Here is a 21,587-nt window from a genome sequence, read left to right as displayed (position 1 = left end):
GATTGGGAGCGGGAACAGGAGCCTGCGCGTGTGCGGCGCCCCGCCTTCTGCCCAAGTTGATCTCTTCATTACGCTCAAGGTAGGTAGGAATGGGGCTGAGTTTTGTGTTTGTTGCTCTCTGCCAGGGCTGGCTTCATTTTGCTTTGCCCACTCAGCCTTGCGCGTCCCCGTAGCCTCATCGTGGGGCAGCGTCAGCCAGAAGTGTGCGGACCCGAGGGGTGGAGACGACCTCTGATCCCTGTTCCTTCCTCCGAGGGGAGGCGCACCCGGCCTTGGAGGCCCGCCTGCGTTTGAGACCCCACTGGGCATAGCTGGCTGAGGAGTTGGGGGAGATTTGGGGGCGGGATGAGGACAAGTGGGTCTGCTAAAGGACGCAGTACACTGGACCGGGAATCTCTCAAATCCAGATGATGCCGGAGCTCTTTCGCTCAGGCCCGTGGCGCAGGCAGGATGGGCAAGTGTCGCGGTCTTCGTACTGCCAGGAAGCTCCGTAGCCGCCGACGAGACCAGGAGTGGCATGATAAACAGTACAAAAAAGCCCATTTGGGTACAGCCCTGAAGGCCAACCCTTTTGGAGGTGATTCTCATGCCAAGGGAATTGTGCTTGAAAAAGTAGGGGCCAAACAGTCAAATTCTGCCATCACGAAGTGTGTCAGGGTTCAGCTAATCAAGAATGGCCAAAAAAATCACACCCTTTGTACCCAATGATGGTTGTTTGAATTTTATTGAGGAAAATGATGAAGTTCTGGTTTCTGGATTTGGTCGCAAAGGTCATGCTGTTGGTGACATTCCTGGACTCTGCTTTAAGGTTGTCAGAGTAGCCAGTGTCACTCTTTTGGCCTTATACAAAGGCAAGAAGGAAAGACCAAGATCATAAGTTTTGATGATGAAAGCACGATAGTAATAAATTTTCATATGCCAGATGATGCTGGAGGTGGGACTGGACCTCCAGGTCAGGCTGCCCCAGCACACCTGTCAGAGAGGTCATTACGGGCCACCGGCGCTGAATTGTCCTTAAGGGATAGCTAAGGTGAGGCTATTTCAGGAATGATCCCCATGCCCTTTTACCTTGAATCTCAATTACCAAGCTCTCCAGGCAGCAGGATCCAGCATCCACGTTCCTCAGGAGTAACATGTAGCTTTTAGGACAGAACTCAAAGAAGCCTAGGGGTCGATAACTTTTAGGTTTAAATTTGGTTGTTACTGATGTCCACTTTCTTTCATCTTGTGAGCAGTAACCAACATGTCAGGGTGGGAGTCTTATTACAAAAATCAGGGTGATGAGGAAGAAGAAGATCAAGAGGAGGGCCTTGAAGAAGGTGGTAAGTGACTTTCATTAACATGTACCCTTGTGTGTGTGGAAGAAAGACTTTCCCTACCTGTCTCTGCTGGGTGATCTTTGCTGTCTTGTGGTCCATGCTTCTCTCCCCAGAGAATCTCCAATACTTTTCTCCCTTTGAACTTTGCAGAGCTACCTTAGGCTCTTTTATTCAGGCCCTACTCTAGTTTATGGAACATTCCTAGCCTTAAACTTTTGCTGGATACTGGTAGATTGATCTCCAATAAATGACCCTGAACATTGGTATCCTGTGTCACCTTAGGTGGCTCAGGTAAGACCCTTCCTCACCCAGGAAAGTAGTTTCCCTCATTCTTGGACCTCAGTGTAAAAATGCTTTCACCCTTCAATAACTGCAGCAACCAAAGAGTGTAATTAGCAACACAGTTACAAGAGTCATTCCCTCACCTAGCCTGCAGGTTTGGGAGTATATGTTCAGACAACACAGTAACACATAGGACAAAGGAAGAGAAATAAGGGGTGCCTGTACTCTACATACTGGTTAATTTAAGTCCTAGGTAGAAATTTTTAAAGTATTTTTATTTTTTAAAACTAGGAAAAATATATTTTTATATTTTTTTAATAAAAAATATTTTTTATTTATATAAAAAATAAAACAGAATTCAGTAATCTATGTAATCTACCACCCTAACACAACCACTACTAGCATTTTGGCATTTTGCATATTTCCTTCATATATCTTTCTTTATATTTTGTAACTATATATAGTTTGTTTTTGTTTGTATCTGATTTTTTATATGGTTGTAATCATAGTGCATATATTTTTTCCATTTTAATTTACATTTTCAAAATTTACATCTTCTTCAAAAAGAATTTTAAGCATATATACATAGTTTTGTGTTCTGCCTTTTTTTCTTACTGTATTATAGATATATCTTTCCATGTAACTGCAAATATAGCCTCTATAAATCATTTAAAATATGCTATAATTTGTTCATTCTACCTTTTGTTGGACATTTTAGTTTTCAGTTTCTTTAATAAACAACATTGTGGAAATTTTTGCATAGGGTTTTTCCATATTTTATTTTCTTAAGATAGATTCCTAAGAAGTAGAATTCACTGGCTCAAGGTAGAATTTTTGTTTAAGGCTCTTGACACTTATTGCTGTATTGCTTCAGAAAAGATGGGTAATTAAATTTACTGCATTAGGGAGCAGCATCGTCAAAAAGGGAGACAACCAGACATTATATGCCGTTTTATGAAAAACTCAACATCACCTATAATGTAATCATGCCAGAAAAAAAAAACCAAAACCCAAATCCGATGAAGCCTCTCTAGGTCCTTAGTAGAAAAGACAGAGGACTATGTTAATCTACACCAAAAGAATGCAGTCAGCAAAATCCAGAAGGTAGAAAACTATATGACATAATATCCAGGTTTTTCAGCAAATAAATTATGAGACAAAAGACAGAGGGAGTATCTACAGATTATAAGAGGCTTTAAAAACTTTTTTTTTTTAAAGTCAAAACCAGTGTTTAGGAATGTTGGCTTGGATGATTATAAAGAAAAAAATGAAGTGATTACCAAAAGTCAGGATGGTGATTACTCTTGGGAGGAAGGTGGGTGTTAAAATTGGGAGGCGACCTGGAGAGGGCTTATGGGGTGACTGGCAAGATTCAATTGCCTGATGTGCATGGTGGTTTTAAGGGTGTTCACTTTTTTTCTTGTTTTTTTGGCTGCACTGCGCAGCTTGTGGCTTGCGGGATCTTAGTTCCCTGACCAGCAATTGAACCCGCGCCCTTGGCAGTGAAAGCGCAGAGTCCTAACCACTGGCCCACCAAGAAATTCCCTAAGGGTGTTCGCCTTAGGGAATTCCTCAGATTATAATTTTGCTTAATGGGCTTTTCTCTATTTGTTTTATTTTACTTTATTTGTTTTATTTTATTTTAATTCTATTTTTTAGAAGTTTTGGGTTTTTTTTTTTTGACATGCTTATGACGGATGATTTAATTAATTAATTAATTAATTTGGTTGTCCCGGGTCTTAGTTGTGGCAGGCAGACTCCTTTTTTTTTTTTTTTGCGGTACGTGGGTGTCTCACTGTTGTGGCCTCTCCCTTTGCGGAGCGCAGGCTCAGCGGCCATGGCTCACGGGCCCAGTCGCTCCGCGGCATGTGGGATCTTCCCGGACCTGGGCACGAACCCGTGTCCCCTGCATTGGCAGGCGGACTCTCAACCACTGTGCCACCAGGGAAGCCCCGACAGGCAGACTCCTTAGTTGCAGTTCAGCAGCTCCTTAGTTGTGGCATGTGAACTCTTGGTTGCGGCATGCATGTGAGATCTAGTTCCCTGACCAGAGGTCAAACCCTAGCCCCCTGCATTGGGAGTGCGAGTCTTAACCACTGCACCACCAGGGAAGTCCCTCTGTTTGTTTTATATGAATAATAAACATGATAAATATGAAACAAGGGCAAACATTTCCTTCTATTTTTTTCCCCATAGGAGATTATAAATATTCAGGAAGAGATAGTTTGATTTTTTTGATTGATGCTTCTGAGGCCATGTTTGAAACTCAGGATGAAGATGAGTTGACTCCTTTTGACATGAGCATCCAGGTAAGACTACCTTTCATTTAATTAAGCAAACAACAAAAAGTATCAACACCACTTTAAAAAATATGGAGACTTCCCCGGTGGCACAGTGGTTAAGAATCCGCCTGACAATGCAGGAGACATGGGTTCAATCCCTGGTCCAGGAAGATCCCACGTGCCACGGAGCAACTAGGCCCATGTGCCACAGCTACTGAGCCTGTGCTTTAGAGCCCGCGTGCCACAACTACTGAAGCCCGTGTGCCTAGAGCCCGTGCTCTGCAAAAAGAGAAGCTACTGCAATGAGAAGCCCACGCTCCGCAACGAAGAGTAGCCCCGGGGCTTCCCTGGTGGCGCAGTGGTTGAGAATCTGCCTGCCAATGCAGGGGACATGGGTTCGAGCCCTGGTCTGGGAGGATCCCACATGCCGTGGAGCAACAGGCCCCGTGAGCCACAATTACTGAGCCGGCACGTCTGGAGCCTGTGCTCCGCAACAAGAGAGGCCGTAATAGTGAGAGGCCTGTGCACCGCGATGAGGAGCGGCCCCCACTTGCTGCAACTAGAGAAAGCCCTCGCACAGAAACGAAGAGCCAACACAGCCATAAATAAATAAATAAATAAATAAGGCAAAATTCCTTTAAACAAAAAAAAGAGTAGCCCCTGCTTGCCGCAATTAGAGAAAGCTCACACGCAGCAACAAAGACCCAACGCAGCCAAAAATAAATAAATAAATAAACTTAAAAAAAAAAAAAAAAGAGTAGCAGTGTTGGAGAACAGGCCCATTTTATTTTGGGTTTGAACTTCTGACCCTGGGACTACATTGCTTCCACCTTCTGTGTTAGCCCTGGTAGCAGAAGTGGGCTCCTCTTTCTGTAGAGATGTCAGTGTAAAGGAAGGAAAGAAGTTCCAGCTATTATGGTGTGGAGATGAGTCCTTTTGTAGTTGAGTATTACCTGTGGTTGAAAAAGATTATTACACCAAAAAGACAAACAACCCAATTTAAAAATGGGCACAAAACTTGAATATACATTTCTCTAAAGATGTACAAATGGCCAAAAGCACATGAAAAGATGCTCAATATTTTTAGGTATTAGAGAAATACAAATCAAAACCACAATGAGGTATCATACCCACCCACTAGGACTGCTGTAATTAAAAAAAAAAAGAAAAAGGGACAATAAGAAGTGTTGGCAAGGATGTAGAAATTGGAACTCTCATACATTGTCGGTGGCAATGTGAAATGGATCAGCTGCTGTGGAAAACAGTTTGGCAGTTCCTCAAAGAGTTAAACGTAGACTTATATGAGCCAGCAGTTCCCCTCCTAGGTGTTTACCCAATTAAATAAATAACAGCTACTCAGATCTTGATTCTGCCACTTACAAACTGTATGATATTGGAAGAGTTGCTGAAGCTCTTGATATGTTTTCTCATCTGTAAAATGGAGATAATAATAGTACCTACTTTGGGCTTCCCTTGTGGCACAGTGGTTAAGAATCCGCCTGCCAATGCAGGGGACACAGGTTCGAGCCCTGGTCCGGGAAGATGCCACATGCCGTGGAGCAACTAAGCCCGTGTGCCACAACTACTGAGCCTGCACTCTAGAGCCCGCGAGCCACAACTACTGAAGCCCACATGCCACAACTGCTGATGCCCGCGCACCTAGAGCCTATGCTGCACAACAAGAGAAGCCACCGCAGTGAGAAGCCTGTGCACTGCAACAAAGAGTAGCCCTGGCTTGCTGCAACTAGAGAAAGCCCGTGAGCAGCAACGAAGACCCAGTGCAGCCAAAAATAAATAAATTTATTAAAAATAAAATAATAGTACCTACTTTGTCAAATTGTTATGAGGATTAAATATTTTTATTTTTTAAATTGAGGTATAATTCACATAACAAAATTAACTATTTTAAAGTATACAGTTTTAAGGTATTTAGTCATTCACGTCATGCAATAATCACCACCCCTATCTCATTCTAAAACTTTTTGAGTGGATATACAAAATGTTTATATATACAGTAGAATATTAGTCATAAAAAGGAATGAAGTAGTGATACATGCTACAAGGTGCATGAACCTTGAAACATTACAGTAAGTGAAAGAAGCCAGGCAAAAGGTCACATGCTGTATGATTACATTTATATGAAGTATAGAATAGATAATCCATAGAGAATGCAGATTGGTGGTTACCAGGTGCTGCAGGGGAGGGAGCAACTGCTTAATTGGTATGGGGTTTGCTTTTGGGATGATAAAAATGTTTGGGAACTAGATAGAAGTGGTGGTTGCACAACATTGTGAATGTACTAAATTGAACACTGAATTGTTCACTTTAAATGATTAATTTTGGGGCTTCTCTGGTGGTGTAGTGGTTGAGAGTCCACCTGACGATGCAGAAGACACGGGTTCGTGCCCCAGTCTGGGAAGATCCCACATGCCGCGGAGCGGCTAGGCTCGTGAGCCATGGCTGCTGAGCCAGCGTGTCTGGAGCCTGTGCTCCGCAACAGTGAGAGACCCGCGTACCGCCCCCCCCCAAAAAAAAGATTAATTTTGTTATGTGAATTTCACCTCAGTTAAAAAGTTTGGTATTTCTTCATAGAGAAGAATTTTTAAGGATTTATTGTACATCTCATTTCTCATATTTCTGGAGTTTGGAGCCAAATAGAAGCTTCTCATGTCCTAATTTGTACACAAACAGTTCTTGCAATTGACAAGTCAGAATATCTTGCATCTAAAAAAAGAATTAATAAAAACAATTCTTAACTTTAAAGCAGTGGTTTGCAAACTTTAACCTACATCAGAATCACCTGCAGGGCTGTTGACACAGATTGCAGGGCCTTACCCTGCAATCAGAATTTCTGATTCTATAGGTCTAGAGGAGGGACCAAGAATTTGCATTTCCAACAGAGCTCCCAGGTGACGCTGATGTTGTTTGGAGATCACTCTTTGAGGAGCACTGTTTTAACCTTTTTTGGACCATGGACCTCTTTGAAGATGTGATGAAGGCTACATACCCTCTCCCCAAAAAGATACAGTTCTACATGTAATTTGAAAGGGTTCATGAAATGCTAACACCTAGAGAACCCAGAAGCAACTGTAGTATTATGTAGTGAATAAGTGAAACATTCACTGATGAATGTAATGTATTTGATAAGGAGCAATGAAAAAACATTTTCTAAAATTCTATTTTAGTTTGTGTGTGTGGTGGGGGGTGGGAAGGGGTGGTTAATAGTAGAACCTAAAGAAGCCCTCACTGGGACTTCCCTGGCAGTCCAGCGGTTAAGACTTCCACTGCAGGGGGCACAGGTTTGATCCCTGGTCAGGGAACTAGATCCTGCATGCTACAACTAAGATCTCGCATGCCGCAACTAAAGATCCTGCCCGGCGTAGCCAAATAAATAAATAAATAAGAAAAATAAATATATAAACAAATAAAAAGAAATGATTGCTTGCCATGAAGATAACTGTCAGTGACTAGACATACCATAAGTTCTGCATTTAAGGAGAGAATTGCTATGGAGGAAGGCCAGGTAGAGTCTCAAGCAGGATATGGAGGGGGGTCACCATTGTTGGTTTATTCCTCAGCTTTGCAGAATCAGAAACTTAATTTTGTCAGTACCCCCAGAATTATAGGCCACCAGGACTGACCACTTATGAGACACTGATTTACTAGATATGGCTTTAGTTTATATTTCCTGGAATACTGATGTGTTTAATTGTGTAATTAGGCAAATTTTATTTCAAAAGTTGCTTTTAGTAGGTATAGATTTATTTTCCATTATTTATTAATGTCACATATACAAACATTCACGTAAACCTTTTATGTATGTAATTATTTTATATATGTAAATTTTGTTTCTTGGTATCAAGCTACTTGAGGAAAAGAGACTTCCCTGGTGGTCCAGTGGTTAAGACTTTGCCTTCCAATGCAGGGGGTATGGGTTTGATCCCTGGTCAGAGAGCTAAGATCTCACATGCTTTGGGGCCAAAAAACCAAAACATAAACAGAAGTAACATTGTAAAAAATTCAATAAAGACTTTAAAAATGGTCCACATTAAGAAAAAAAAAAAGCTACTTAAGGAATGATCAAATGGCCTGTTCAAACTCAGCCAATTAAGTAAGTGACATCATTGGGACTCAAATCCACGTTTTCCGATTCTAGTGCTGGGCTTTTATTGATTTTTATTTCCCTATAGCAGAGTTTCCTTCCGGAGTATATACATGTTTTTTTTTTTTTTTTTCGGTACATGGGCCTCTCACTGTTGTGGCCTCTCCCGTTGCAGAGCACAGGCTGAGGACGCGCAGGCTCAGCGGCAATGGCTCACGGGCCTAGCCGCTCTGCGGCATGTGGGAACTTCCCGGACCGGGGCACGAACCCGCGTCCCCTGCATCGGCAGGCGGACTCTCAACCACTGCGCCACCAGGGAAGCCCTACATGTTTTGAATTCTCTGATTTCTTATTGTAGGGACTGCTTATATGTCTGTTGTGTACTTAACCACACTTTGCTTTGTGTTATGCATAATATAAATGACCATCACCCTCACTGGATTATGAGTTTCCTGAAGGTAGGGGTCACACCTTACTCTAATGCCATGTACAAATTCAGCAAATATATATTGAGTGCCCTACTATGTGTCAGGCACCTGTGGAGCTTAAGTTTAGTGGTACGTAGTTAAATATTAATTGAAATTTTATGTTTGTTTTTTCAGTGTATCCGGAGTGTATACACCAGTAAGATCATAAGCAGTGATCGAGATCTCTTGGCAGTGGTGTTCTATGGTACGAAGAAGGACAAAAATTCAGTGAATTTCAAAAATATTTACGTCTTGCAGGAATTGGATAATCCAGGTCAGTAGTATTCTAAGATCAGCTTTTCCCTTACATGAGAAGGTCACTAACATGCACAAAGGGGGATGTGGAGAAGGAAGCAGATAACATCTTGACTGGGAGTATGCTTTCCTGCACAAGGGGGTTCTTACTGGGGTGTAGACTTTTGTTATGTGGGTTAAACAGCTCTGGGTGAGAAAGAGCTTCTGTTAGTCTTGTAAAACACTGACGCTGTTCCGACTTTTCTGCCCATTTGACTCCCTGTCTCTGATCAGGTGCTAAACGAGTGCTAGAGCTTGACCACTTTAAGGGGCAGGAGGGGAAGAAACGTTTCCAAGACCTAATTGGCCATGGATCTGACTACTCCCTGAGTGAAGTACTGTGGGTCTGTGCCAACCTCTTTAGCGATGTCCAGTTCAAGATGAGCCATAAGAGGATCATGCTTTTCACCAATGAAGATGACCCCCACGGCGATGACAGTGCCAAAGCCAGCAGGGCCAGGACCAAAGCTGGGGATCTCCGTGACACAGGTCGGCATTCCCCTGTTCTTTTATTTTATTTCTTTGGCCGCATTGTGCGGCTTGTGGGATCTTAGTTCCCCGACCAGGGATCGGACCCGTGCTGCCTGCAATGGAATCGAGGAGTCTTAACCACTGGACCTCCAGGGAAGTCGCCCCCTGTTCTTTTAACTTGGCACTTAATTTTTTTTTGCTTTTTTATAGCTGATGTCAGATAGTTGCTTTTCACCCTTCAGAGTAAAATGAAACAGTATAGTGAAGCTGGGGGAGACCCCAATGTAATATTCCCAGTGAAAATGACCAGGCCATTCGTTGTCTGAAGGGCTCTACCAGAGGGAGCTTTTCTTGACTTTAATGCCACCACAAATGGTGGTTATTTGAACAAGTTGTCTGAAGTCATTAGAGCAGCTGATCCCCTTAACCACTTTCTCTAAGTCCTGAAAATGTTTATAATCAATCTAGTTCTTTGGGAGCTTTTGACAGCATATTTAAACTTAACTGAAAAAAATTCTCCCTTGCTGGAAATTGTTTCCCCTCACTTTTGTCTATCCTCGCTCCAGGTATCTTCCTTGACTTGTTGCACCTAAGGAAACGTGGGGGCTTTGACATATCCTTGTTCTACAGAGATATTATCAGCATAGCAGAGGATGAGGACATAGGGGTTCACTTTGAGGAGTCGAGCAAGCTCAAAGACCTGTTGAGGAAGGTTCGCGCCAAGGAGACCAGGAAGCGCGTGCTCTACAGGTAGGCACTAAGCCTGGGTCAGCTGCCCACAAGGCCCCTAACTGATCATAAGCAGTGCATGGCTTTGACCTCCCTGGCTCCTTAACTCTGGGCTGTACCACTGCCTCACTGTTCCTCTAAAAAAAAACTTGCTTTATTTCAGGATAGCACAAGCTATTTGCTTCTCTTTCTCTAGAAAGAGCTGGTATGCTGTTTCTCCAAAATAAAACAGCTCTCCACTCCTTTGGGGTAAACAGTTGCGGCTAACGGTATCCTCAGTTGCACTCACTAGGACATTGTCTGTTTTCTTCTCCTCTGTAAATTGGGGATAATGACAGTACCTGGTATAGAGCAAAAACTCAATAAATTTTAGTTATTATCATTGTTGTTAAAATTGTGTTATTCTAATTTCTTATAAACTTGAGACCAATTAAGAACCAGGTGGTTTGATTATCTTCCTTTAGAGACCTTTGACATTAGAATCCTAAGGCCGCCTCAGTGTTTCTTCCTAAAGAGCATCAGACTTTCATTTTAGACTAGTTTCCTCAGTATAGAGGAATAAGACCCTTGGTAGTTTTTGAGCTGTTTTCAAGAGATTACTGACAATTCTACTAGAAAACCCATGAAATTAAATATTTTAAGGAAACCATGAAGCAGCTCATTGCTACAGTTATAGTTTTGTCATTGTTCTCCTTTTCCTCCCAGGAACTATTTCTTTTTCCTCAAACAATTACCCTGTCACCTTTTCTCCTTCCTGAAATGGTGGAATATTGTTACTACTACAATTTGGAAATCTACACATATTGGTGGGAGTGGCAGGGGGGATCAAATGGTGGTTAAAAGTAGGTTCTAGAGTCAGATTGGCTCAGATTCTAGTCCTCTGCTGTGTGACCTGGGGTAAATCATGTAACTTCTCTGAGCCTCATTAAAATGGGAGCAAAAATGGTCCCTCTTTATAGGGCTGCTGTGATGATTAAATGGAATAACATAGTAATTATGTTAGCTATTCTTACTATTAGCTATAAACGTTAGCTATTCTTACTGTTTTGTGAGAGTCATTATAGGATACTTGGTAGTAATAATAATAAATTGGAGCTGTTTGAGAATTAATTGCCTAAGGCTTAGAAAATTATTACACTTATTCTTGCTGTAATAAAATAATAGAATTATTTTATTGCATAATTATTATGTGCCAGGCACTGTCCTAAGTTCTTTTTTCTTTTTTTTGTGAATTTTAGAATTTTATTTATTTTTTATACTGCAGGTTCTTATTAGTTATCCATTTTATACATATTAGCGTATATATGTCAATCCCAATCTCCCAATTCATCACACCACCACTCCCACCCCTGCCACTTTACCCCCCTTGGTGTCCATACATTTGTTCTCTACATCTGTGTCTCTCTTTCTTTCTTTCTCTTTTTTAATATATTTATTTATTTATTTTTGGCTGCGTTGGGTCTTTCTTGCTGTGTGCGGGGCATTGCGGTGCGCGGGCTTCTCATTGAGGTGGCTTCTCTTGTTGCGGAGCATGGGCTCTAGGGTGGGCAGACTTCAGTAGTTGCAGCACGTGGGCCCAATAGTTGTGGCTCACGGGCTCTAGAGCGCAGGCCCAGTAGCTGTGGCGCACGGGCTTAGTTGTTCCGCGGCATTTGGGATCTTCCCGGACCAGGGCTCGAATCCGTGTCCCCTGCACCGGCAGGCAGATTCTTAACCACTGTGCCACCAGTGAAGCCCTGTGTCTCTATTTCTGCCCTGCAAACTGGTTCATCCGTATGTCCTAAGTTCTTTGTTAACATAATTACCTCATTTAATCTATAAAAACAGTGCTTTGAGTTGGGTTGAAACCTACCCATTAGTAACATTTATTAACCTTAAATCATTTCAGATGAAGTTTAACATAAGCAGCTTGTTTTGTGCTGTGGGCTTTCACATTTTCCTTTCCTTGGTATGACATAAACCACATGATGTTATACTATAATTCTGTCTTAACTTAGAGTTATGACATTTTCAAGGTCGAAAGGTACCTTAGTTTATAGATGTGAACATTTAATATGGGGTGGGGGGACTAACCGATTGGCTCTTTTGGTTCAGAAATAGAACCAAGGTCACTTGAAGCCTGAGGCCAGAGTAGACCACATTGACCAGTGCTTTTTCCCAGGATACTAAAATTTAGAGGGCACAACAATTTTAAAAAATTACTTTTGCAGATTGTGCAGTTTTTAAATTGGTTACATTTATTGTCAGCTCTCCTTCAGCAGCCTTTAAACAACTGTGTTTAACACCTAGTAAGCTGGAATGATTTAAAGTAGGAAGCCATCAAATGGGTGGTGTTATTACTAATGCCCATCTGTTACTAACACTCATCTCTGGGGCACATCATACATTACCAAATTGTACCATACCTACCAGGTGCTTGCTCCAGGAACCTAAAATTTCTAGTCAGGGCTCTGTCCCAAACCAATGTTCTTTCTACTGTGTGAACCAATATACCTTTGAACTAGCTATAACTTGTTTAAACATGTTCTCTTCTTTAAAGTAAATACTGCTAAACAGTGAAGATTGGGTTATTAATTTAAGACTTTTCTTCTTTTGGGATAAAGGTTTTAAAGCTATAAATTTCCCTCTGAGCACTGATTTAGCTGCATCCTATACCTTTTGATATGTTGTATTTTCACTTTCATTCAGTTCAAAACCATTTTAAATTTCCCGTGTGATTTCTCCTTTGACCTCCTGGGTTATTTAGAATTGTATTGTTTACTTTCCAAATATTTGAGGTTTTCCCAGATTTCTCTCTGTTGTGGATCTCTAACTTAGTTCCATTTTGGGTAAAGAACATATTTTGTATGATAGCAATCCTTTTTCTTTTTTTCTTTTTGGCTGCACTGCACAGCATGTGAGATCTTAGTTCCCTGACCAGGGATTGACCTGTGTCCCCTGCAGTGGAAGTGCAGAGTTCTAACCACTGGACCACCAGGGAATTTCCAATTTCAATTTTTTTAGATGCATTTAGACTTGTCTTGTGTCTCAGTATATGGTCTGTCCTAGAGAATGTTCCATGTGTGCTTGAAGAGAATGTGTAGCATAGGTTAGTTTTCTGTTCTCCCTTTTTTCCCCACAGTATTGTATTGGAAATATTTTTGCATGTTGTCTTTATTATAGAACACATTTTCAAGAGGTCCTATTTGTGCTTAAGATGTTGATATAAATACTCTGGAGCAAAATGTTATAAAGGAAAAGTACCTGAGCTTTGAATCAGACATACGTGAATTTGAATACCAGTTTTCGTTAGTTGTATGTCTTTGGGCAAGTTAGGTAACATTCCTGAGCCTCAGTGTTTTCATCTGTAAAAATGACAACAATAAGGTTATTGGGTAGCAAGTAACAGAAACTGACTCTTGACTAATTTCAGCATATTAAAACTGGGTAGTATAGGAACCAGGGTGGCACCAGGAATCTAGAAAATAAGAATTATTGACAGTGTCTTTGGGGTACCACTGTCAGCAAGCATCCCCTCCAACCGTGTCCTTTCTTGGTCACTGTTTAAGACCCAGATTCTCAGGAGAATAAGTCTGATGGCTTGAGCCTGGGCCAGATGTGCCTATCTCTTGGTCAGGGTAAAGCATATCACCTGGATGAACATTTTCCTAAAACTGCAGTGGGGCAAGGGTGGTTCCCTAAGAAAAATTGGGGTTTCATTGTTAAAATAAGAGGGAAGGTATAGTAGACAAGCAGAAGCAGCAGATAATATAGTACTTATAGGATTATTATGATGATTAAATGAGAGAATAACTGTAAAGTGATTTAATAAATTGCTAGGCTCTATTTAAAAAATCATTATTTTTAGTACGGTACATTCTTTATCATTATTTTAAGGAGTTAACAGTACATTCTGAGACTAAGATTGTGCAACATAGACGCTGAGATGTATTACAGCAAACTCCATTGTATTATTAAAAAGCTTTATATTTGTATTCGAAAAGCTTAGGTTATTGGAGAGAATAAAACAAATCAGGGCTTGGGTGCCATGAATGAATTTTAGATAGGAAAATATACTCTTTCTGTCCAAATTAAAAATTTTTTCTCTTCTTCAGGTTGAAGCTTAAGCTCAACAAAGATGTAGCGCTCACTGTTGGCATTTATAATATGGTCCAGAAGGCTCTCAAACCTTCTCCAGTGAGGCTTTATCGGGAAACAAATGAACCAGTGAAAACCAAGACCCGGACATTTAATGTAAATACAGGCAGTTTGCTTTTGCCTAGCGACACCAAGAGGTCCCAGGTAGGTCTCTGCCTTCTTACTGAATTTTGTCCTGTTGAAGAGTTAACAGGGAGGGGGAGACATGATCAGCCTAACTAGTTAAATAACTTTCATGTGCGCATCTTTCTAGCCAAGCTAGAAAGTTGTTGTCATTACCCTTTGGAATATGGCATCTAGATCAGTAATACCTTGGGAGCTAGAAAGTTAGAGCCAGTATTTGGAAGAGGTGTCAGTGAAAACTTCAGCCCTTGATCAGCCAGCACATGCTACTCTGAGTCTTAACAGTCTAATTCCAGTACAGTGGCAGAAATTGTTTTATAGTTAACTAGGGAGATGAGCTAGGGAAAGAAAGTGTGTTAGGTGTGAAGTGCCCTCGTTTTAGGGAGAGATTTTTTTTTCTTTGCCAAACTAACCACTTTTTCCTGTGCCTTGAAATGATACCTTCATGCCTTTTTTTTTTTTTTTTTGCGGTACGTGGGCCTCTCACCATTGTGGCCTCTCCCGCTGCGGAGCACAGGCTCCGGACGCGCAGGCTCAGCGGCCATGGCTTACGGGTCCCGCAGCATGTGGGATCCTCCCGGACCCGGGCACGAACCCGTGTCCCCTGCATTGGCAGGCGGACTCTCAACCACTGCACCACCAGGGAAGCCCCCCCTCATGCCTTTCTTAATCTGAAAGACAGACTAAGGATGCAGAACATTATCTCTCCTCATCCTCTCACCTTTGTTCAATCTATAGAAGGATTTTTTTAATTGAAGTACAGTTGATTTACAAAGTTCTGTTAATTTCTGCTGTACAGCAAAGTGATTCTGTTATACATATATATATACATTTTAAAATATTCTTTTCCATATGGTTTATCTCAGGATATTGAATGTAGTTCCCTATAGAAAGATTTGATATCTGAAATTAAAATCAAGTGAGTCATCCTTCCTTTTTAGTTACGCAAAACGTGGGAGAGTGATTTTGCCTAAGTTCAGGACCTAGAAGGATCAACTAAGTGACTAAAATTAAATATTATTTTGATTCAACCCTCGAGATGTCTTTTGGAGCACAAATTTCAGGCCAGAGTGTCTTGCCCTACTTTTCAGGAGGAGAAGACGACAAGAAATTTCTCCTTCCATTTTGGAAGTAGCTAGTTTTCCACGTTGGTTTATTCATAGGCAGTAGCTCTTCCGGTTACTAAGCTTCTTTCTTGATTAACTGTGCCTACAAAAAGTCTTAAGGGCTCTGTTTTTGTTTATAAAGCCCAAATTTGACCTTTACTAAGTTCTGTTACTAATCGCATATTTAGGATCAAAATGCAAATGTTAAAAGTTTGGAAGTAGTATGTGTGTATGTGTGTGTGTGTGTGAGCCTCCTACACTGAGACCTAGCACAATACCTGACGTAGGTCCTCTCAATAAGTAGGTAAGGTTTGAGCATCCTTTGTGTGTCAGGGATGATGCTGAGGGTTTAGTACACATTAAATGAGGGAAGGAACAAATGCCTGAAGAACATGGCTTTTAGCACTAGACAGATGTGGTACAGTTCAAAGCCCAATTCGGTTGTATACTCTGGAGCAAGTTACTAACTATAGAGCCTCAGTTCACTCATCTGTAAAACAGAGTTTTTAACATTTACTGCCTAGGATTGTTACAGATGATAAACTGGGTGGCAAAAGTAAAGTGCCTGGCTGGCACTCAATACATGTCAATTGCTGTTGATAGGAGGAAGATGCCTCTGATGAGCCCTCTTCCTGCTCCTTAGAAGAAAGCTGATTTTAACTTGCTAGTGTCATATGGCAACCATTTCGCATCTCTGTGTATCCTCGCTATGTGGCCCTCGTTGTTCCCCTTCTATAGACCTATGGGAGTCGTCAGATTGTATTAGAGAAAGAGGAAACAGAAGAGCTTAAACGGTTTGATGAACCAGGTTTGATTCTCATCGGTTTCAAGCCCTTGATAATGCTGAAGAAGCACCATTACCTGAGGCCCTCCCTGTTCGTGTACCCCGAGGAGTCCCTGATAAATGGTAAGGGGCATAAACCAAGGATAAACGAATAAGCAACGCAGAAGGCAATTTACCGAGCAGCATTCCTAAATGGCTGCTGCTGGAAACTATATAGGATGTGTTACTGGGTGTTTTGAAAGTGTTTCACACTCAAATAAATTTTGGAAACGTGGGACTAAACAAAGTTAAAGAGATTTCTTTAGGAACTATAATATACTGATAGCATTGTGAATATCCAGGAGGGGATATGGAATTAGCATATTTAAAACTTAGTTGCTATGAAATTCTTTCTTTGAGGCATCAGATAAAGAGTTTGGGAAAAACAAACCTGGCTTCTTCCCTAGTGTTGCGATTAAGGATGATATGAACTTCGCCATTGGGTTTATTTGTGCTGTCCAGACCTATATTCCTCTGTGCTATAGCTAATGAACCTCCCGGATCTGACCTGACTGGTTTTCATTAGCAACTAGGGCTTATGTCATTAGCCTAATGATAGTAAAAGTGAACTGACAGTAATAATTCACACCCCTAAATGGAGTATTTGAGGTGCCCTTTCCTTTCTCTTCCTTTCTATGCCTTTGCTACCCTCACTTTACCCTCACCTCTGGGTCCATCACCCCTGAGCTATCAAAGTATCATAAATGCTTTTGAAAAATGTGAGAGAAACTGTAGGTTTATAATGTGGGCTAAGAAAGGAGGAGACATCTTTAGGATATAGATCCCTGGGATGTTTGTTTTCCAGGGAGCTCAACCCTATTCAGTGCTCTACTCACCAAGTGTCTGGAGAAGGAGGTCATGGCAGTGTGCAGATACACACCCCGCCAGAATGTCCCCCCTTGTTTTGTGGCCTTGATGCCACAGGAAGAGGAGCTGGATGACCAGAAAATTCAGGTGACTCCCCCAGGTATGTGAAAGAGATAATTTCAGTGCTTCTGAACCTTGCTTAGCCTTGGAGTCATTCCTGGGATACCAACTCAGACCTGCTGAACCAGAGTCTCCAGGAGTGGGGCCTGGGAAATGTGTGTTTATAAGATTGCACAGGTGAATTTGATGAACAGCCAGGTAAGTCTGTCAAATATGGTTGTGCAGTGCACAGCATATACAACTGTACAAGGCAGCTCTGCAGCCAGGGTTGAAAATTGACTTCATAGGGACTGTTTGCAGGTTACTGGCATAAGTTCATGCGGTCTCACTGCTGACACATTCTTTACTAAAAACCATTGTTTGGTACCCTTGTAATATTTAATGGTTGGTTTATCTCTTGTGTACACCAAAGCAGTGAGGTATCATGGAATGACTGTGGGTTTTTTTTTTTTTTTTTTTTTTTTTTTTTTGCGGTATGTGGGCCTCTCACTGTTGTGGCCTCTCCCGTTGCGGAGCACAGGCTCCAGACGCATAGGCTCAACAGCCGTGGCTCACGGGCCTAGCCCCTCTGCGGCATGTGGGATCTTCCTGGACCGGGACACGAACCCATGTCCCCTGCATCGGCAGGCGGACTGTGAACCACTGCGCCACCAGGGAAGCCCCTTTTTTTTTTTTTTAATATTTATTTATTTATTTGGTTGCACCGAGTCTTAGTTGCAGCAGGTGGGCTCCTTTGTTGTGGCTCTAGGGCTCCTTAGTTGCGGCTCCAGGGCTCCTTAGTTGCGGCTCCAGGGCGCCTTAGTTGTGCCTCACCTGCTCCTTAGTTGCAGCATGCGAACTCTTAGTTGCAGCACGCATGTGGGATCTAGTTCCCTGACCAGAGATGGAACCCAGACCCCCTGCATTGAGAGTGCGGAGTCCTATCCACTGCGATGCCAGGGAAGTCCCATGACCGTGGGCTTTGAAGTCACACTTGACTTTGTCTTACACTTATGTGTCTGAAAGCTCACTTTCTTTTGTTTTAGACCCTTCTCTGCCCCCTGTTAGTTGGCCAACTTGGGCAAATAATTTTTTTTTTTTTTTTTTTGTGGCCTCTCCTGTTGTGGAGCACAGGCTCCAGACGCGCAGGCTCAGCGGCCATGGCTCACGGCCCCAGCCGCTCCGTAGCATGTGGGATCTTCCCGGACCGGGGCACGAACCCGTGTCCCCTGCATCGGCAGGTGGACTCTCAACCACTGCACCACCAGGGAAGCCCTTGGGCAAATAATTTAACCTTTCTGTTTATGTTCCTTATCTGCAAAGATGAGAATTCTGGAACACCTTTCTCTCAAGGTCACTTCACATTTGAAATAAGTTAATAAACAGATAAGTGCCTAGCACAAAGCAGCCAACAGATGACTACTAGTCATCCTTCTTTTTAAAAAATATTTATTTATTTATGGCTGTGTTGGGTCTTTGTTGCTGCGCATGGGCTTTCTCTAGTTGTGGTGAGCGGGGGCTACTCTTCGTTGCGGTACATGGGCTTCTCACTGCGGTGGCTTCTCTTGTTGCAGAGCATGGACTCTAGGCACGCGGGCTTCAGTAGTTGTGGCGCGTGGGCTCTAGAGCGCAGGCTCAGTAGTTGTGGCGCATGGGCTTAGTTGCTCTGCAGCATGTGGGATCTTCCCGGACCAGGGCTCGAACCCATGTCCCCTGCATTGGTGGGCTGATTCTTAACCACTGCGCCACCAGGGAGTCCCATCCTTCCTCTTTAGCCATGCTAATAAAAATTATAAAGTAAGTCTTTGAATGTGTTATATTTCCAACCCTGGTCATGTGAATGCTCAGGAACACCTTTTGTGTCAGTTCTGACGCTTTGTCTCTCAGCTCTGTGCTGATGAAGCAGAGGCTCTCCAAGCCCCATTCCTCCTTTGCCAGCGGGCTCTCGGTGATGCTCTGTCAATAGTGGGTGCTAGAGGGAGACATTAGGGCCGTGGAGAGCTAAGAGACTTCCTCTTGTTCAGTGCTGTTGGCATTGCCAGCAAGGGCTCTTCACCTGGCAGCAGCAGTGGGTTCCAGTCTCTAGATTTTTCAGTCTTTCTAGCGCCCGTCAGCAACTGGACAGGGTCAGGCTGGTAACCGTTACCTCTTCCCTTCTAGCACATGGTGGGGACTGGGGAGCAAAGGGGAGAGGTTGAAGCTCGGAGGAGGGGCCGACAGAGTTGGATGTAGCCCTCCAGGGAGGGGCACTGTCCACCTGGTTCTGGGTGTATGGAAAAAGCTGGTGGCTGGAAGCTGGCTGGGGCGACACTGGCAGGAACAGGAAGTACCTGAGAAGGAAGGAAGAAGTCTCCTTTCAGGTCCCCCTCTGGAGACTCCAAAGGGAGTCTGCTAGGCAGATGCTAACAGGAATCAGCTGGTAAAGGAGAAATGGGATTTGCAGGGTCTCAGCTCTAGCAGCACAGCACGCAGAAGGGTGAATTGGAGCTGAGAAAAAAACAACAGCTCAGGAGACTTCCCTGGTGGCACAGCGGTTAAGACTCTGCCTGCCGATGCAGAGGACACCGGTTCGAGCCCTGGTCTGGGAACTAAGATCCCACTTGCTGCAGAGCAACTAAGCCTGTGTGCCGCAACTACTGAGCCCGTGCGCCACAATGAGAGAGAAGCCCACCGTGCTGCAACAAAGATCCTGCTTGCCTCAACTAAGACCCAATGCAGCCAAAAATAAAATAGATTAGTTTTTGTAAAAAAGGAATTAAAACGATAGCTCAGTGACTGAAACCTTTCGTTGAGTTAAATCTCCGAAAATGTATTTTTCTTTCTTCTTCAGGCTTCCAGCTCGTCTTCTTGCCCTATGCTGATGACAAACGGAAGGTGCCCTTTACTGAAAAAGTCATGGCAAACCCAGAGCAGATAGACAAGATGAAGGCTATTGTTCAGAAGCTCCACTTCAAGTACAGGTGAGTGATGGGTCATTCACAGGCTTTCTTCTGGAACTGCCTCCTGAGTTGAAGATCGTACTGGAGATTTGAGTTAAGCATAAACCAAGAGAATGTGATTGTATCCTTTTCCATTAACTGATAGATAATTAGTCTTTAGAAGCTATAGGGAGAGTGGAAGTTCTTTTATTGAAGGCTCTGGAATTGTGCTACGGGTTCACAGCTGGTTGACCTGCTGTGTTGTGCTTAGAAAGCCAGGCTGGTTAGTTGAACAAGCTCCGCAAAGCAGCAGTAAGGAGAAGATTCTTGGTTGGCCTTCTCCTTGATTGTTTGTTGTCACATGGTGAGTAAGAGCAAGTAAATCCAGTGTAAATTGTCATGGGGTTGAAAAAATGATTATATAATGCACATAGACCATCTCCCAGAACCTGCATAAGGTGACACCAAACGTAATTTTTTTCACATTTCGTCTTTTGTCTCTGGGCTACTTCCCTAACTCTTCCTACCTGTGGGCAAAGTGACCTTCTTTCTCCAAAGGAAACCTCCTGGTGTAGTCCTTTGTTGGGCAAATGGAAGCATTGTTAAGGTTCTACCATGTGCCATGCACTGTTCTAGATACAACTCCAATAGTGTCTCATTTATTCTTCATGAGAACCCTGAAAGTTTTGGTGCCCATTTTACAGGTAAAGAAACTGAGGCTTAGAGGAGTGAGGCAGCTTGCCGAGACTCACCCACCTAGAAGGAACTGGAGCCAGGATTCAAGTGTAGGACTGTATGCCTCTAGATTCTTTCTGTTTTTACTTTCATGTTCTATCGAGTATGGGAAGAAAGAATACTCAGGTTCGTTGTCTCCTCACCTCCCACCATCCCTCTGTTGTGTTTTCTCTGTACTTACCTCCTCTGGCCCTGCCTCCTCTGTTTCTGTCTCTGTCCACAGCTTCCAGTGACAGACAGGTGGGCAGGTATTGTTTTGCTTTAAAATTTGCTTCTGGATCCCTAGCATTGGACAATAAACTGAAAATTGGAAAGAGAGAAGTTGATTCAAGAGATAAGATGCCCAACTGTTTTACCTGGGGTGTATTTCTCAGCTGACCTTGGGCCTTCACTGTCTCAGCTGAGTTTTTAACTTCATTATTTTATTTTTTAAATGTTTAAATTTTTATTTTTTAACTCATTCATGTCACTGTTAATGTTTTAACAGAAGTGACAGCTTTGAGAACCCAGTGCTGCAGCAGCACTTTAGGAACATGGAGGCCTTGGCTTTGGATTTGATGGAGCCCGAACAAGCCGTGGATCTGACACGTAAGGGGGCCGTGACTGAGTTGAGAAATTCTTTTCGTGGGAGGCTTTCGTGTCGATTTTACTCTGGACCAGTAATATGGATGCATTTCCTAGCACCCTCTAAGTACACAACCTTGTGGTCCAGATCATCTCTGCCTGAGAGGTTTCCTAGACCAGCTTAGATTGCCTGGGAACGGGTTTGGCCGATTCTGCAGTAAGAGGAGGAGGAAGTGCCAGGCTTCTGAGACCTGCCTCTGAAGTAGACCATCCATGACTACATGTTGGTAAAAGTTTAAAACAAAAATCTGCAACATTTATTGAGTGCT

The 21,587-nt window shown here is 42.8% G+C and overlaps 1 protein-coding gene across 4 annotated transcripts in view; it reads left to right on the top strand.

Annotated features, from left to right (window-relative positions):
- The first annotated feature begins 3 nt into the window (after positions 1-3).
- XRCC6 (X-ray repair cross complementing 6) overlaps positions 4-21,587 on the top strand; it is a 29,509-nt gene continuing 7,925 nt past the window's right edge. The window contains exons 1-11 of one of the 4 annotated variants that reach the window (XM_032646461.1): positions 4-79; positions 1,236-1,322; positions 3,798-3,910; positions 8,588-8,726; positions 8,981-9,235; positions 9,784-9,967; positions 14,041-14,227; positions 16,051-16,219; positions 16,941-17,102; positions 19,872-20,001; positions 21,182-21,282. In XM_032646461.1, coding sequence (XP_032502352.1) covers positions 1,244-1,322; positions 3,798-3,910; positions 8,588-8,726; positions 8,981-9,235; positions 9,784-9,967; positions 14,041-14,227; positions 16,051-16,219; positions 16,941-17,102; positions 19,872-20,001; positions 21,182-21,282 — 1,519 coding nt within the window. In that variant the 5' untranslated portion in view covers positions 4-79; positions 1,236-1,243. Of the gene's footprint in view, positions 578-1,235; positions 1,323-3,797; positions 3,911-8,587; positions 8,727-8,980; positions 9,236-9,783; positions 9,968-14,040; positions 14,228-16,050; positions 16,220-16,940; positions 17,103-19,871; positions 20,002-21,181; positions 21,283-21,587 lie in introns of all 4 variants that reach the window. The other 3 variants (XM_032646460.1, XM_032646462.1, XM_032646463.1) reach the window with 3 other exon arrangements.

This window comes from Phocoena sinus, chromosome 10 (genome assembly GCF_008692025.1).
Source record: "Phocoena sinus isolate mPhoSin1 chromosome 10, mPhoSin1.pri, whole genome shotgun sequence".
Taxonomy (NCBI): Eukaryota; Metazoa; Chordata; class Mammalia; order Artiodactyla; family Phocoenidae; genus Phocoena; species Phocoena sinus.
Note: the sequence above shows the minus strand (reverse complement) of the source record. Positions and strands in the feature narration are given on the sequence as shown.